General features: G+C 38.5%; 1 protein-coding gene across 1 annotated transcript in view; it reads right to left on the bottom strand.

Moving 5' to 3' along the window:
* Window positions 1-19,129, bottom strand: part of ScsbetaG (Succinyl-coenzyme A synthetase beta subunit, GDP-forming) — a 254,798-nt gene that overhangs the window by 156,361 nt on the left and 79,308 nt on the right. The window contains exons 2-4 of the mRNA XM_067139203.2: window positions 16,514-16,599; window positions 16,276-16,414; window positions 16,060-16,159 (exon numbers count right to left, since the gene is read on the bottom strand). Of these exons, the coding sequence (XP_066995304.2) occupies window positions 16,060-16,159; window positions 16,276-16,414; window positions 16,514-16,591 (317 nt within the window). The 5' untranslated portion in view covers window positions 16,592-16,599. The remainder of the gene's footprint in view (window positions 1-16,059; window positions 16,160-16,275; window positions 16,415-16,513; window positions 16,600-19,129) is intronic.

The following is a 19,129-nucleotide window of genomic DNA, read 5'->3' as shown; positions in this document are numbered from 1 at the left end:
TGTAATAGAAAACTCCCCTGAGCAAACAGAAATTCAAATAAACTGCTTCTACATTAGCTGTCCTGTTTTGCAGGGAGATTGTAAAAAAAAATTAGAATATAGATCATTCATCAAAATAACAGAGGTCTGAGTCATTCCCATGCACAACATTACATTCTACCTAAAGAGACATCCAAACAATCATCTATCAAATCCTAAGACAGAAACATCGGTAACAAAAAGGAAACATATCAAAATAATACGACGAAAAATGCACATAATTCAACACAGTGAGTAAGTTATATAATTACATTTTCCGGGGCTTTTTTTAAAATTTGCTATTTGTTTTACGTTGCACCGACACAGATAGGTCTTATGGCGACGATGGGATAGGAAAGGTCTAGAAATGGAAGGAAGCGAAACCACGAACACCATCTTCAGGGCTGCCGACAGTGGGGTTCGAAACCACTATCTCCCGATTACTGGATACTGGCCGCACTTAAGCGACTACAGACACCTAAAAGTAGGAAGGATGCTGTTCCTATTCTGAAGCCTGTAATGATCTGTGATTATAATGACCATATGGGAGGAGTGAACATATCTAACCATTATATGTCAACATATGATTTTGTGAGGAAACCGTACAAATGGTGGAGTAAACTTTTCTCCTGATTGCTGGATGTGTGTGTGGTAAACAGCTTCTTACTATTCAACATGGAGAGGAAATCACAGCAGCAGAAGCCACTGAGGCAAAGCCACTGAGGCAAAGCCACTTCAGGAAAGAACTGGTACGAGAGTTGGTTGGTGATGTCTCTAACCAAAATGTCAAGAAGAGAAGAAAGCCATCAACCAGTAATGAAGAACGACTGAATGGGAAGCCTCATTTCATATATTTTAACCCCAAGGGAAATTCCTAGATTCTGCAGTTTGCAGCAACAGGAAAAAAAAAAAAAAGGCAAATGAAGAGAAACAGTATTTTTGCAACACCTGCACCAAGAAACCTGGACTTCATCCTCGAATTTGATTTCAAAATTAACACACGGAGAAGAAATATAAGTAGGAAAGAGGCAAACTGTCTGTTTAACTACATGTTTATTGCTTATAGAGTCTATCTTGATTGTTAATGTTACACCAATGAGGGCAGGAAAGGGGAAGAAATGGCAGGGCCTAGGCTACTGAATAAATGACCACACAAAAATTTTAAATTTTGAAGATATTTTCCAAATTACCTTTTCTTTTCTTTCTTTTAGTGTTTCAAGTTTCTTTCGAACAACAACAACAACAACAACAACACAACAACAATATAACAAGAAAATAAACATTAGAAGGGGATATTAATGTAGTGATCAAGATAATTCAGGCCCTGAAGATACAAATTAGACAACACCATTAATGGATCAATAATGAAATACTTCCAGGAACACCTCAAGGACAGCTATGTTTGTTTAAGTAGACTGGGGGGATTAACAAATAAACATTAAAAAGGGAAACCAAGAATTCAACCCTACACGCACTTCAATTTCCAATTCCGTCACAAGAAGAAATTATTCAATTGTTCTCTCCTGGATACGATTCTGAAACCTTCCGCGAAGTGATAGAAGTACAGTGAATTTCAGCCAAAAAATATCAGTATGCCACATCTCAGTTTATACATGTTAAAACTGAGCTATAGTTGGCACCTCTAGCATTACAAAACTAAAAACCAATTGTTGAATTACCATACACTATATTCATTTATAGGATCATAAATACTTGGGAAAGGGAGCTAAAATTGAAGCAGTACAATACATCATCATCATCATCATCATCATCATCATCATCCAGGCCTTAATCCCAATTTATTGGGGACAGCGCTTGATATGGATAAGGCCCAGGTTTACAACCACATGACCTTCCTGGCGCCAACTCTATGTGGGGGGATGCATTTGCTATTTCATGTTTATATGGTGGTTAGTAGCAAAATGTGTTGTGTATACACAGAGTTATTCAGCTAAGTTGTCCACCTCAAATATCTTCTGATCCGTTAAAGATATAGACATCCTGTTTTCAATTTTTTTAAAAATATCACGGGCCTCACTTTTCAGTTTGTGTCTATCACGTACGTAATTACTGAGAAACCGGTAGCAACTTTGTTTTCTTAAATGGGACTATACTAATTTCACCCAAGAAGGAAAACTAAGAATTGAGTGACGAATTCATTGACGTGCTTATTTTGCAAATCCAACAAATACTTTAAGAGATATTAATGTGCAGGCATTAGACAGAAAATGATGTGTCACTCGCTCTGAAGGAGAGGGCATGCTGTGTGACTCGCGCCTTGTTGAGAAACACACATATCTTAACTACTTTTTGATCGACTGTATACTTTCCTGCGCGATGTAATCTGCAAACATCACTACCCATCACCACATCGATACAGAACTACATTCGCTTTTAATGTGAGTACCAAAATATTGTCTTCACTTGCTTTCATAGTACCTAGGAATTCACTACAATCAAAACACACACACTCTCTCCCTCTCTCTCTCCCCCTCCATTCACTCAATCTCCCATAACACACTTCCTATCACATCTTTTACTACCGGTATATCAGGTATCTGTTTCCCAAGTATAACATCTAATTTAAAATTAGACTCATTTGTGTGATTTACCTTGTATAATTTGTCTGTAGAGTGTTCAGTCATTGTTATTAGCTTTGCATTGTCTTTTATTTTTACAGTAAACAGTATTGAACTGTATTTAACCGTAGTCCTCTCGTTAGTTCTGTTTTAGTTTCAATTTTCTTTTCCAAAGTTGGCATACCTTTTAACACAAGGACTTGCTTCTGACGACAGCAGGCCTAAGCGCATTCTTTTAATTACATCCCCTTACCCCCCTGTTCCGATAACCGCTCCCTTCACGCACATAGCTGCTAGAGCAAACCCATGTCCTCTTTCAGCCACTAATATTTTGAAGGAAACCGTGAAAAGCTTTCCACAAGCTCTTAATGCTTGTCACTGTAATGTGCAGTCTTTGCTCTCCCAAACGCGCATGGATGAAATGCATAACCTGTTTTCTTCGCACCAGTTCCATGCAATTCTTATGTCTGAAACGTGGCTGAGCAGCAAATGCACCAGCTCAGCTGTTGACATGGACGGGTACGTCCTACGAAATGACCGCGAGGGTAAAGGTGGTGGGGAGTGGCTGCTTATGTTGCCAGAGACCTCAACCCTCAAGTAATTAGCCATTCACCTTCACAGTATGAACGTAAACCGGAGTTTTTGTTTGGAGAGGTAACACTGTTTAGAGCGAAATGGTTGCTAGGAGTGGTTTACAAGTCTCCGAAAGTAGGGTATTTGACCAACCTCGAGACTGAAATACTAAACCTTCTGCCAGACTATGAACACATTATAATGGGAGACTTCAACACAAATTTGTTAGACAGTACCACAGCTTCAACTCGACAGTTTCGTATTATTTTTGAAGCATGTAACATGACAATTTTACCCCTCAGACCAACCCACCACACTAATTGCAGCCAAACCTTTCTCGATCTAATAATAACAAACAATTCAGCCAAAGTCCTGCAACATGGACAAACATCAGCCCCGGGACTATCTGGACACGACATAAACTACCTGTCCTACCAATTACAAAGCCCGAATCCAAGGACGAAACTATTATCATTCAGGGACCTCAGACGAATTGACACAGATACATTAGAAGAAGATGCTCTTTCCGTGCCGTGGATGGAGAAAAATCGCGGCAATAATGTAGAGGAAATGGTCTCAACATTTAATAACCTAGTAACGCAGCTCTACGATCGGCACGCCCCAGTGCGTACGGGAAAAAGTTCCAGAACTCCTAAACCGTGGATAGATGATGAAATATGCCACTTAATGGCTAAACAAGACGCTGCTCATAGACGATACAAGCACTACCCAACGGGAGTGAACCACCAGACTTATACAACACTGCGTATTAAAACGACCTCTAAAATTCAAAGCACTAGACTACATTACGCCCATAACTTGATTATATTAGACCTGACGTACGCCCTCCGACGATGTGGAAATCAATAAAATATTTTGGCATCAATAACCAGAAATCTGACGTAGAACTAAATGTTAACGTAGATGAATTAAACAATCATTTCATCTCGCCAACGGGAATTAATCCGGTCGTGAAACAGAAAACAATTAATACGTATGAAAATACACCATCACCACACAGAGATAAATTTTACTTCAGTCACGTCACGCCACAAGAAGTGATTGACTCAATAAAACCCATCAAGACCAAGGCTAGGAGTGTAGATAATATAGGCCACAAAATGCTCAAGAAAATTCTCCACCACATCATTTATCCATTGGCGAATATCATTAATTATTCACTGCAACAGGGGACTTATCCAGAAATATGGAAAATGGCCATAGTTCGCCCGCTTCCAAAAATAAGACTGGCAAAGGATGTCTGTGACCATCGGCCGATTAGCATCTTATGCATATTGTCAAAAGCTTTAGAATTCATACTACACAAGCAGATTACCAACTATCTTACTCAACACAATCTCCTCGACATCCACCAGTCTGGCTTTAGACCGAGACACAACACTTGCAGTGCATTAACACGTGATGCATGACATAAGGCAAGCTATGGACACCGATTTTAGTAAAGCTTTCGACACTGTTGACAGAGACATACTTGTATCAAAATTAAATAGTTTAAATTTCTCCACAAGTGCACTCCAGTGGATCAGTTCTTATCTCACCGGCTGCTGGCAGTGTGAACAAAATAACAACAATGAATATTCAAATTGGCGTACGGTTGACGTAGGAATACAACAAGGATCTGTACTGGGCCCCCATTTTTCTCTTTGTATATAAATGGCATAGCTTCCGGATTAAAACACTGTAAATACCACTTATAACACAGGTATATATTAGCTGATGTACCCGTGCTTCGCTACAGAATTCTACATTGTATACAGAATTCTAGGTTAGGTAGTGGTTTTTTTTTTTTGCTAGTGGCTTTACGTCGCATCGACACAGACAAGTCTTATGGTGACGATGGGACAGGAAGGAGCTAGGAGTGGGAAGGAAGCAGCCGTGGCCTTAATTAGGTACAGCCCCAGCATTTGACTGGTGTGAAAATGGGAAACCACGGAAAACCATCTTCAGGGCTGCCGACAGTGGGGCTCGAACCCACTATCTCCCGAATACTGGATACTGGCCGCAATTAAGCGACTGCAGCTATCGAGCTCGGTGGTTAGGTAGTGTACATGTTGTGAGCAAGATTGTATTAAATTGCATAGCACTTAACGTTACCCTAGAAATGCGACGGGGAAGTTACCAAACGTCTTTTCTCATATGAAGACTGGGTGAGGGAATTTTCATTGTAATTGTAGGCCCTCTTGCCCAACATCAGTCACAATCAGGTTGGGGAGTTTTCATTATAATGGCAGACAATCACTCTCCACCTGCCTTTTTACATCCTCATAAAGACTGTCTTTGATTGATTAAACTACTAATCAATCAATCAATACTGATTTGCATTTAGGGCAGTCACCCAGGTGGCAGATTCCCTATCTGTTGTTTTCCTGGTCTTTTCTTAAATGATTACAAAGAAACTGGAAATTTATTGAACATCTCCCTTGGTAAGTTACTCCAATCCCTAGCTCCCCTTCCTATAAAAGAATATTTGCCCCAATTTGTCCTCTTGAATTCCAACTTTATCTTCATATTGTGATCTTTCCTACTTTTAAAGACACCACTCAAACGTATTCGTCTACTGATGTCCTCCCACGCCATCTCTCCACTGACAGCTCAAAACATACCACTTATTAAATAACACTTGTATGTTTTATTAACACGTTCCGTGCGGTTCGGGTCACCATGTGCCCCGAAACATGTTACTCTTATCCGTCGGTGCGAACTTCCCAGAATTGCGAAGTAAGTAACTACGTCCTAGTTACGAATTTCTGTTAACTAATGGCAACATAGTGTTCCAATTGAAACAAAGGATCGAGGCATACTGCTAGTTTTGATCGGCCCACCGGTGACCCGAAGGAAGTTTTTTTCATCTTCCATTCATATCGCTTCTGGTCACCCTGAGTCCCGATTGTTGTCTGACCTATATTTTTACGCGGGAATCGCTTAGCGCGGTTACGGTGAATGAAGAATAGAGTATTGCTGCCCGCAGATAGTAGATTGTTGTTCAAGGAGTACCACCCTTCTGATATCTGCTTTCTACATTGCTCTTAGGAAAGCCAATAGAGGTTATTGGAGTTATTGGAATAGTTATTGACATATTTACTATCTTCCGTATATAATATTTACAAGCAATTTCAAGTCCTTTTTAGGTATGGAGCTTTCACATTCTGACACACCGGTGGCACGGAAAAGAAAGAGGCTTAGGACAGCATTGGGGTGGGCCTATATCATGTTCCGTGCGGTTCGGGTCACCATGTGCCTCGGAACATGTTACTCTTATCCGTCGGTGCGAATTTCCCATAATTGCGAAGTAAGTAACTACGTCATAGTTACGAATTTCTGTTAACTAATGGCAACATAGTGTTCCAATTGAAGTGAAGGATCGAGGCATACTGCTAGTTTTGATCGGCCCACCGGTGACCCAATTATTTCCGGGGTCATTTCTGTTTCACGCAATCGTTGAATCGAAACACTGTCGCACAGGTAAATACGCTGGAATGTCTCCTCAACAATAACGCACACAACAAGTGCACTTGCATTGTTTAGGATTTAATACTAGGGAGTAAACAAAGTCAAATTCGTCAGGTCACCGGTGACCCGAACCGATAATAACTAAAGGCAGCATCGGGTCACCGGTGGGCCGATACGACGTAACATTAAGTCATCGAAATTCACTGCCGCAGGGAACGTGTTAATCATCCACCTATTCAATACAATACAATTTTAAAAATTAGGACATTGTCCTTATCAAAATCGTTAACATGAAATTAACATATTAGATGGTACATGTTTTGCCTATCAATAGTAGGCATCATCAGCCATATTTTTCACCTTAGGATAGATCAAGTACCTGATTGGAAATTATTTATGAGTGCTGCTAAAAACTATGTCGTTTAAAATGTATTGGAGATTGTTAAACAACTATTACAATATAAAATGTAGTATGCTGTTACTTGACAATATTTGTGATAATATTGGAGTCTAAAACATGATAATTATTTGAGGATTATGACATATGAAAAGATATCACAATAAAGATAAAAATCAGAAAACACATTCCATTTAGTTGTCAGATGGCATATTATTAAAAACTTATGGAAAGTTGAGCAATGGTAATGATCGTTGGTTCTTGAAGTTAATAAATATCGATTTTCATTTATTTGCTTATAAATTTTAAGAATTTTCATATGGCCTGGTTCCTTTTGAGATAATAGTAATTTGAAATGTTGGTGCCGTAGGCTATATTGAAGTCTTTGTAGGCATCATTAGACCATCTTCTTTGATGTGGTAAGAGTTTGTAATGGGTATGGCTCTTTGCTGTTGGGCGTGTTGAGGTGAGCGTATTAGTTGGAAGGGAACGTTGTTGTCATTCGGTGATTAGCCAAAAATATGATGAGTTCCCTTCGAGTAACTCTAAAACTCTCAACGTAAGCTAACATCTCAGCGCCTACAAAGACTTCAATATAGCCTACGGCACCAACATTTCCAACAACTATTATCTCAAAAGGAACCAGGCCATATGAAAATTCTTCAAAATTTATAAGCAAATAAATGAAAATCAATATTTATTAATTTCAAGAACCAATGACCATTACCACTGCTCAACTTTCCATAAGTTTTTAATAATACGCCATCTGACAACTAAATGGAATGCGTTTTCTAATTTTTATCTTTATTGATATTTTCATATGTCATAATCCTCAAATAATTATCATGTTTTAGACTCCAATATTATCACAAATATTGTCAAGTAACAGCATACTACATTTTATATTGTAATAGTTGTTTAACAATCTCCAATACATTTTAAACGACATAGTTTTTAACAGCACTCATAAATAATTTCCAATCAGGTACCTGATCTATCCTAAGGTGAAAAATATGGCTGATGATGCCTACTATTGATAGGCAAAACATGTACCATCTAATATGTTAATTTCATGTTAACAATTTTGATAAGGACAATGTCCTAATTTTTAAAATTGTATTGTATTGAATAGGTGGATGATTAATAAAACATACAAGTGTTATTTAATATAAATATTTTCAATACGGACCCAGAAATGAATTTTATCACATGTAACATACCACTTAGTCGAGCAGCTCGTCTCCTTTCTCCCAAGTCTTCCCAGCCCAAATTTTGCAACATTTTTGTAATGCTACTCTTTTGTCGGAAATTGCCCAGAACAGAAATGAACATAGGTCATTACAATGACGTCAGTAGAAATGGCGCGATTAAAAGCAATGCGTTCATATGAAATACTCGATCAAATTAAAAAAACCACACATTTTCTCACTTTTAACGAACAGTATTACGCTGCCGATCTAACAGTCCAAAGTTCCAGAGCAGGAATGACCAAGCCGCAGACAGCCGTGATCCGTGAACACACTAAGTCTTATTTCAGCCGGGTGGGGGTGTCGAATAGTGGAGACTCCCAGGGCAAAGCTGTGCTCTTTTACTAATCTGTTTCCTAGGAGTACCCGATGCTTTGGAAAATATCAGTTCACTACACAGGCGGCGGAAAAATCTATCTGACTTGGAGGTAAATTTTTCCTCCAAGCTAGAGGAAAAATCCCCTCTTCAATCCTAATTTGGAATAAAATGAATGTAGAATTTAATAAAAGTGAAGAGGAAGAAGGTTTTCTTAAGAAACGGCTCTTTTCAGGGTTGAATTTTCAGTTATTTAGTGAATTGTGGTGGTATAACTTGGAATAGGCCTAAATTGTAATCCTAGACCAGGTCATACTACTACTACTACTACTACTACTACTACTACTACTACTACTACTACTACTACAAAGTGAGCCTCTGCCTTAAATATGCACACTGCTTATTCAAACCAGCGCATCAGAGTAGGGATCGAATACCTGGAACACTATGATGAACCAGTCTGTTACGTACCAGCAGTATCAGAAAATGTATGAACCAGAGGAATGGCATGCTAAAGAAGAAAGTTTTCTCACTCCCCAGGTATTTCCCGCCAATATTCAGTCAGGCTATTATACTCGGTGCACAGCATTCAGTTGAGCAGCAGCATAAGAGACAAAGAACACCATAACAAACAATGGTTAATGTAATGTTATTGTTGATCAATGTTATGAGCTTTCAATATCGTAGGCCTCCAAATTTAGTTTTCTTCAGAGTCTGAAATACCACTCTTATCATAGTCGGTACGGTAAAACTGAATAAAACATAAATGGTCAGAAATTGTATTCTCTGTAACTTTTGCTATGTAGTACTTTTCGATAGGACCAATAACATAGGTATTTAAAAATTAAATTTTAGGCGCCTTCCCCTAGACTACAATTTCATCCAGGGTGATAAAATTGTTTATAACTTCGATTGTAGTTTCTTGTTCTCCGACTCTATATACCGACCTTAATTAAATTCTGTTAACCCATTTTCTCGTGGCTCGGCATTGATATGGACTTGGCAACAAAAATACAAATTCATGACTATCTGTGTTAACAAAGCCGGTTCGGTAGCAATGTATGACATAAATGATCGGAAATTTAATTCTATATAACTTTCGTTATGTAGTATTTATCGATGGGACCACTAATAATATAAATATTTGAGAATTAAATTTTAGGCCTTCCCCTAAACTACCATTTCACTCAGCGCGAGTAAAATTATTTATAGCCTAGATTGTAGTGGCTCATTCCCCGACTTCACATACCAATTTTCATTAAATTCTCTTCAGCTGTTTTCTCGTGATGCATGTACAGACAGACAGACAGACAGACAGACATTATGGAAAAGTAAAAATTGCATTTCCTTGTTAATATGGACATGAACGATACAGAAATACCATTCTTTTCAAATTCTGAGCAATGTACAGACAAAACTCTTATCATATATATACACAGCAAACCCGAAAACCTACACTCAGAAACACTTCACCTGAATGAAGACTTGATGACCATAGATATATGGACCAAAAATCATGGATTAAAATTAAAGCAATCAAAATCCCAAGCAATAACTATTGGTTACCCTAAATTACTTTGCAAACTCAATCAAACAGCGTTACCACAGTTGTCCATAAGTGGTACTCCGATACAGTATAGCCAAAATGTAAAAAAAATCTTGGTGTAATATTTGACGAACATCTGTCCTGCTCTGCCCAAACTATATCTGTGTGTAGAAAAATATACTCAACGCTACACTGTCTCAGTAAATTCAAATTAACTTTCCCTTTAAAACTAAAGAAAATTCTTGTTGAATCACTTGCATTACCTCATTTTGATTATTGCAATATAGTTTACAACAACCTAGGAGTAGATATGGGAAGGAAATTACAGTGTGCTCAGAATGCTTGTGTAAGATTTATCTGTGGACTACATTACGCTGACCATGTCACACCGTCTGAAACACGGCTCGAGTGGTTTTACCTGCAAGAACGACGCACACTTCATACTCTTTGTTTTTGCATAATATTCTTAAAACTTCTCAACCAGCCTATCTCCGTAATCACATCAAGCTCCTCTCCACAGACCATTAAAAAAAAAAAAAAAAATATCCGATCCTGCAGCACCATGTGTTTATCCCTTCCTGTACACAGAACAGCAATCTACACGAAATCATTCACCGTTACCGCAGCTCGACAATGGAATCACTTACCAGTGGACTTCAGAAGCATGTCCAGCAGCTCAGATTTAAACATGCCTGTGTCGAAATACTCGGTAAACATGCATGAATTATCAAATTATGACCTGAAAACTCCTCCTCCTACCGCCTCTTCATCATTATTTCCCTCTTCCTTTCACAATTCATCATCATCATCATCATCATCATCATCTTCTTCTTCTTCTTCTTCTTCTTCTTCACCTCTCAATTGAAGGCGATATTTCAATGTACTGTAGAAACACACACATTTTCCAAACTTTCTCTTAAGTAGTGAAATGAAATGGCGTATGGCTTTTAGTGCCGGGAGTGTCCAAGGACATGTTCTGCTCGCCAGGTGCAGGTCTTTTGATTTGACTCCCATAGGCAACCTGCGCGTCAGGATGATGATGAAATTATGAAGATAACACGTACTCCCAGCCCTCGTGCCAGCGAAATTAACCAATCATGGTTAAAATTCCCGACCCTGCCGGGAATCGAACCCAGGACCCCCGCGGCCAAAGGCCAGCATGCTAACCGTTTAGCCATGGAGCCGGACTCTTAAGTAGTAGTTATAGCACTCATTATTCATATATTTTTAATGTACTCTACGTACGATATGTATTATATAGAAGATATGATTTTAAGTGTGGTTACTTTTACTAATACTATTACTATTATTATTGCTAATATTATCATATTATGGTCATCAGTAGTTATTAAGTGTAAGAAAGGGAGTACATAAAAAGGGAGTAAAAGAAATACAACATATTATTATTATTATTATTATTATTATTATTATTATTATTAAGTAGATTTTACAAAAACAAAAGAATATGGGCTTCTTTACATTTAAAGGAGATTCCGAATATCAATTTTCACGACTGTAACATCCTTGGTTTTCGAGATATAAGTATCCTATAAAGAGAACCCATCCTTTTCTTCAGTCCTTTTTACAACCCCTTAACTGATTTTCCAAAACCAAATATATGTTTCTTCATTTTTAAAAGTGATACCAAATAGCAATTTTCACGTCTGTAACATGTCAAGTTTTTGAGGTATGCTGTAGTATGCCCATTTCAAAAATTCACCCCCTTTTCCATTTCCCCATAAGCAGATTTTCCAAAAAATGTATCCATGTTCCTTCACTTTTATAGGACATTCCAAATGCCAGTTTTAACTTCTGTAACATGTTACATTTTTGAGATATACTGTGCATGTACTCATTTAAAAATTCAGCCAATTTGACACTCCTGTTCACCCCCCTTAAGTGGATTATCCAAAAAAGAAAAAATATGTGTTTCTTTATTTGTAAAGGAGATTCCAAATACCAATTTTTACGATTGTAAACTGTTAAGTATTTGAGAAATACTCATTTAAATAATTCACCCCTTATTTTGCCTCCTTAGCGATGGAATATCCAAAAATCATCTCTTAGTGAACGCCTACATTCTAATATAAATATATTCCCAAAATGTCATTTCTTTATCTCCAGTGGACGATGATGAACCAGTCAGTCTGTCAGGACATGTTATTTTAAATATAATATAGATATAACAGTAATTATTGCTACCTGTGGTTATTTCACAAGCCACTATACATTCAGCTCATGAGATCAATGAGAGAGACAGAGAGAGAGAGCACATGTGCACAGTCACACACAGGGGACAATATCTCGTGGCAGGACCCTGTTTTCCATCAGTTTCATCAACTGTTATTATATTATATATAAGGCAAACAGACTGGAAGAAGAGGCAAATATACCGGACTGTCAGTTAGTTGTTTACTTGGGGAGAGAGAGAGAAGAGGCCCTGTGAAAGGGCAAATACTATGCAGTCTTCATTGACTATAAGAAAGCATTCGGCCTATTAGACAGACAAATCATAATGAAAAAAAGTTACATACATGACTGGAGTGAATAGTCAGATAATAACATCACTGGAAAACATTTTAAGGTTCAACACAATTGTTATAGAGGATGGCGTCACTACTTCAGAACCCATCATACAGACGAATGCCGTGCTACAGGGCAATCCCCTAAGTCCGCTATTATTCAACATTACCACAGCAGACATTACTGACATCACAAAGACAACTCTGAGAAATTCACTTATATTATATGCCGACAACATGGTAATAGGTTCCCAGAGCAGAGAGTAAATACAGAAGAGACAAGCAGGCTCGAGAAATGGGTGAAAATGAACCACCTTGAAATTAACCTGAATAAGACAGTTCAGATGGCTTTTCAGAAGGGAGGAAAAACCTCAATGAAAGATACACACTACTTGAATAGACAACCACTAGAAATGGTCAATAAATTTAGGCATCTAGGAATAACCCTGCAAACCACAGCAAAATCATTCCGGCATCATGTACAAAAGAGAACAGTAGCCACGATAAGAGCAATTTATAATATCAAAGAATATAATGGACCTGTCCCTGGCCACAGCAATGACCCTTTTCAAGACAACCATATCTCCAATAGCAACTTTCGGCTTACAGGTAGGTTGGGAACATTTGTTGATTAAGGACCTGGCAAAAATTGAGAGTGTAAAGAGTCTATTTTTAAAGCATGTATTGAGAGTGGGGAAAATTTGCACCGACAAGGCTGGTTTATGAACTAGCTAAAGAATCCTTCTATATAGAAGATCTGAGGTTACAACTGGCACTGCCATCCACAAGAAGCTAGCATATAGAAGGAAGAATAACCAAGAGGAGAGAAATTGATCTAGATTTCTACATCACAGATGTCATTCTCGACAGAAAACCAGGAGCAAAGACATATTATAACATGACTTGCCATTCATGGCTTTCACCTTAAGATTTGTGTGAACAAAACCTATCACGATCCTAATGAAAATTGTGTGTGTATTCTGTGCAGTAAAAAGTGTGATAGATATCATATAAACGTGTGCCGAGTGAGAACAAGAATGCTGAATTACTATTGTGAAACCTAGTTTATATATTTATTTTTTTTTGCTAGTGGCTTTACGTCGCACCGACACAGATAGGTCTTATGGTGACGATGGGATAGGAAAGGCCTAGGAGTTGGAAGGAAGAGGCCATGTCCTTAATTAAGGTACAGCCCCAGCATTTGCCTGATGTGAAAATAGGAAACTGCGGAAAACCATCTTCAGGGCTGCCGGCAGTGAGGTTCAAACCCACTATCTCCCGGATGCAAGCTCACAGCCGCGCACCTCTAACCGTACAGCCAACTCGCCCGGTAGTTTATGATCTAATGCCCATTTGGGCGAACCTTTCTTCTTAATCAATTAAATAAGGTAAACTGATATTTAAATCAATGTGTCATATACTCAGAACAGAAACCAATAACACTATGCAACAAATTTTAAGGTTACAAAAACACAGGTCATGTGCATTGTGTGTGTGTAGAAGATTTACGACGGTGGGTGGCAGGAAAGAAGAAGTCATTACGATTTGGCATCTCTATGGTCTGGCGAGAGCAACAGGATCATACCGACGACTGCTACTTCTGCTCTTGTAAGGTAACTGGTTTCAACAAGAAAAACAAGAAGACTATTGAGTATCTGAACAACATTCGCTCAGCTATTCGTCCTATTCCACATGACCTGGATTTACCTATACCACAGCCTCCGCAGACATTAAGATACGGATGACAGTGATGACATGGATGCCATGCAGCAGACGGATGATACTGACTTTGAAGTAGGCACAGATTAGACCCCTCTTCTGTTCACTCAGCCAGATCTAAAAGTCCGTGATCTGGGACTGTCAAAGCATAAAGCAGAGCTCCTAGGGTGAAGACAGCGTGAAAGAAATTTCTTAACACCCGGAACGTCCATTACATTTTATAGAAAAAGGGACTTGATATTCACGCAATATTTTTCTCAAAATGACGTATTAGTGTACTGCAGTGATGTAGAAGGTTTGATGGGTCAGTTCAACATTCCACACGCACCCGGTGACTGGAGACTGTTCATTGATTCATCTAAAAGAAGCCTGAAGGCAGTTCTGCTGCACAATGTCAACACGAATGTCTCAATACCTGTCGGCCTTTCCGTGCACCTGAAGGATACATACGACAACATGAAGGTGCTTCTTACTACCATTCATTATGAGAATCACAATTGGATGGTGTGTGGCGATTTGAAAGTGTTGGGAATGCTTCTAAGACAACAGATCGGATATACCAAGTTTCCTTGTTTCATCTGTGAATGGGACAGTCGTGCTCGTGGCAAGTGTGACCCTCTAATGGAAAGAGACAGAATACTCTTGCCACCTCTGCACCTCAAACTGGGCATAATGAAGCAGTTTGTCACAGGATTACCTAGGTGTGGCAACTGTTTCAAATATCTATGTAACAAGTTCCCCAACCTGTCAGATGCTAAGCTGAAGGAGGGTGTGTTCAATAGTCCCAATATTCGGATAGTAATGCTAGATGAAGATTTCCTTAATTCAATGAATGCCGTGGAACGAGAAGCCTGGACTGCCTTTAAGTGTGTGGTTCAAAACTTCCTGGGAAACAATCGCAGCCCAGAGTATGTCGACATACTGGAGAACATGCTGACGAAGTTGAAAATGAGTTTGAAGTTACATTTTTTACATTCTCACCTTGACTTTTTCCTCCAAACCTGGGTGCTGTAAGTGAGCAAGAGGGTGAAAGGTTCCATCAGGATATAAAGGACATGCAACGACGATACCAGGGAACTTGGGATGTTCGGATGATGGGCGACTACTGCTGGATGCTTCACCGTGAGCACACAGAAATGCCCCATAAGAGGAAAAGCAGGGCCCACGCCATGACAACTAAGAAAGCACAGAATGAATTACGTTAGTGAATGTTTTTACCACATTTTCTGTATGCATCTGTTCACTGTGTGCATATTTCAATATGTTGTTGGTTTAAACTTGTAGTCCAGTTCAGCATGATTCGTGTGTCATATATATACATGTACTACTTCAATATGTGATATCATTATTAACAAAGTATACGTTTTGTGCCAAAACTCTGGGTGATACGATATTTTCAGTGTCATTTTTGAATTCAGGAGGCAGAAATACATAAAGTACACCCACCTACTTTTGTGAAAAAAGTTTTTTGCCTGTTAATAGTGTAATTTATCTGATATAGAGCAGAATGAAAACCATCCTAACATTGTACCAGATGCTTCAACATAAACAGTCATCTGTGACTTCAAACAAAGAATGAGATTCAATAAAATTAAAACCTCAAACCACTTGAGTTAATTATCCTAAATTCTGAAAAATATGTAACTACAGTTTATACGAAGTAGTACTCACTCCTTGGTTACATGAACTCCTCCTTTGAAGCCATTACTGAAGTATCCAAGGCCACGTCCTCCTGCCATGATTTGAGCTTTCACCACATATTCATCCACTCCTGTCAGAAGAGCAGAAAATTATAACCCATTGAATAACTGTTTTAGCAGCAATAAACAGATGACTCCATGTCACTGCTATCATGTTATAAAGATAAGTGCGTGGTTCACAACTTACTAAACTCCTGGACTACCCGTTCAGCATCCTCTGCTCTATCTACCATTTGAAACTTCTGAACATTGACTCCATTATCTTGTAACAAAATCTTGCTCTGGTATTCTAATAAATTCAATTTTCTTATCTGTAAGCTGAACACCTGCAACAAAATATTTCAAATGTAATGAATAAAACAGTCTTAATGGAAGTAAGTTTTTATAGCAACTACTGCAATATCCATGAGTGCTTGGAGACTTACCTTGCACACTGTACTGTTAGAGAAGAGAGACTGGATTGTAGCTGATGCCCTTCCAGAATGTCGTAGAAACACTGCCATTTTATGTTCTAAGAAAAATAGAAATGTACATTCATGAGAAGTGATTACAGAATACACCAAAATTAAACATAAATTCTACAAATATATATGAAACTTTAGTGATATTCATGATGAAACTGAATTTGCCCCAAGAAAAATATAACCAGTTACATATGGCAAAGCAAAACCTCATGGAAATGATGTAATTTGAACAATGTATTGAAGCCCATTTCGGCCATTTCCATGGTGTATTGTTACTGTGTTGTCGAAATCTGCATCTTTTGAGTTTATAATAGAGTTTTTGCAGGGACCATAACAAGTTCTCAAATGCCATAATGAAGCGCAAACAGAAACACACGATGCATGTAAAATATATTGCAGAAAATGTGTTAATATGCAAAGCATTGTGTTGATTCTTTGACATGTTTAAGATTCCTGAAAACATAGCATGAACATTCTAGCAATATATCGACCGAGTGTTACTTGTTCAGATCGGCTGAAAGCCCCGTTGAAGATATTATTTTTGCTTGTAGGTTTCCTTATATAAAGCCACATTTGTGGAAGTACTGATGAACTTTGTGTTCCATGTGTAAATGTTAGTGTCTTAACAGATCCCATTTTGCAACAAGAAATGTTGCATGACTGATGGGTAGAGGATCTTGTTGAAGACAGAGCACTGAACATGCTACAGAAGTAGACTCTCCACCTCAATCAGTAAGGAGGTGAAATATACAGTTTTGATAAACTGGAGACATTTGTTCAGTGTAGGACTGATGTAAAGCCAATTTTAACTAGCAAAGAACATAGCAAGTTAGCCTGAATCTTATAGGATGGCACTTATTCAATTGCTGTGTAGCTCCAGAATTTGACAGTTTCCCCTGTTTTACCTAACACTATTTGATGACAACTGACAGAAGCCAGATTTTCTTCGTGTAGAACTGCTTGAAAATATCCACTGCCTGTTCAATGTAGACAATAACTGGAGACATTTCATTGTCAACAATGAGTCTACACATAAAATGTTGTGCAAAATAAAGCCTAGGACATGTATAGCCTACAGGCTCTTAGTAAACCAGTTTCAATCAATCAATCAATACTGATCTGCATTTAGGGCAGTCACCCAGGTGGCAGATTCCCTATCTGTTGCTTTCCTAGCCTTTTCCTAAATGATTTCAAAGAAATTGGAAATTTATTGAACATCTCCCTTGGTAAGTTATTCCAATCCCTAACTCCCCTTCCTATAAACGAATATTTGCCCCAGTTTGTCCTCTTGAATTCCAACTTTATCTTCATATTGTGATCTTTCCCCATGGTACGCACTCACATCCTTGTGAAGTGGTCATGTTTCTGTGTCATGCTGTGAATTTGATGGTTAACCAAATATGATTAAGTATCGACTAAATCAAGGAGAAAAATTACTGGCCACCGAACAAAAATGGCACCAGTCTGTCCCACAAAAAGCTGCAAATGAAAGCATGTGAAATTGCTAAGAATAAGGGATTTGTTGGAACCAACTGAAAGCTAGCGAGGCTGGGCTGTTCACTTCATGCAAAGAAACAATCTTAGTTTGAGGATGCATGTCAGCGGCTGCCGAAATAATACACATTTAACTGATTCATATTATGACATTGGCAAGAACACCAGCTTCTTCTTTGACAGATAGGAAATGCAGACAAGACTCCCGTTTATTTTGATATACCAAGAAGTTCAACCATAGACAATGAATGGGCCTTTGAGTGTGCTCGTAAAAACGATGGGGGGCAGAACAATTACTGTGTACTGTCATGCTGCCAATTTGGCCTACGGCAGATGGTAAGAAACTGCCTTCCTATGTTATCTTTAAGAGGAAAACCATGTCCAAAGGCAACTCACCAAAAACTATTGTTTTCTGCATTCAAGAGAGTAGGTGAATGGTGCTCAATCTGATGTTAGACTGGTTAGGCACCACAAAGGGTTGCTGCCCAGGTGACTTGTTACGAAAGAAGGTAATGCTAGTGTTAATTTTCATGGGCACCTTGTTGAGGCTGTAAAAATAAATGCACTGAATGAACAACCTGCCCGCAGTAATTCCAGTGGAGAGGGGTTAACACTGGTATTTCAGCCACTCAATATCTCTGTGAACAAGCAGTTATTTTAGGTAGACATGAAAATCCACAGCCTGTTTCCAGTCATTTGACCGGGTCAGGAAATTTTAGATAGACTGGATGGAAAATTAAAACTATACTATGAAGAAAGGCAGGGAGGAAGCGACAGTCTATTGAAACTGTGTGCGAATGAGTAGCTACTTTAGGACTGGAAATTGATCATGCCACAAATTGTGGAACGGAGCTTTAGAAACTGGAATATCATGCACATTATATCGATTGGAAGATGAAACACTGAGGAGAAGATAGCAATTCACCAGGTGATCATGAACGGCGATTGATATGACCACAGAGACAGGAGATTGAACGACGGCAGTGATACTGATAAACGATGACTAATGAATTGGAATAACATGGAAATACAGTATACTTACTGTGTAAGGGACGACTGCAATTAAAAAAAGAAAAATAACTA

This window comes from Anabrus simplex, chromosome 2, assembly GCF_040414725.1.
Source record: "Anabrus simplex isolate iqAnaSimp1 chromosome 2, ASM4041472v1, whole genome shotgun sequence".
Classification (NCBI taxonomy): domain Eukaryota; kingdom Metazoa; phylum Arthropoda; class Insecta; order Orthoptera; family Tettigoniidae; genus Anabrus; species Anabrus simplex.
Note: the sequence above shows the minus strand (reverse complement) of the source record. Positions and strands in the feature narration are given on the sequence as shown.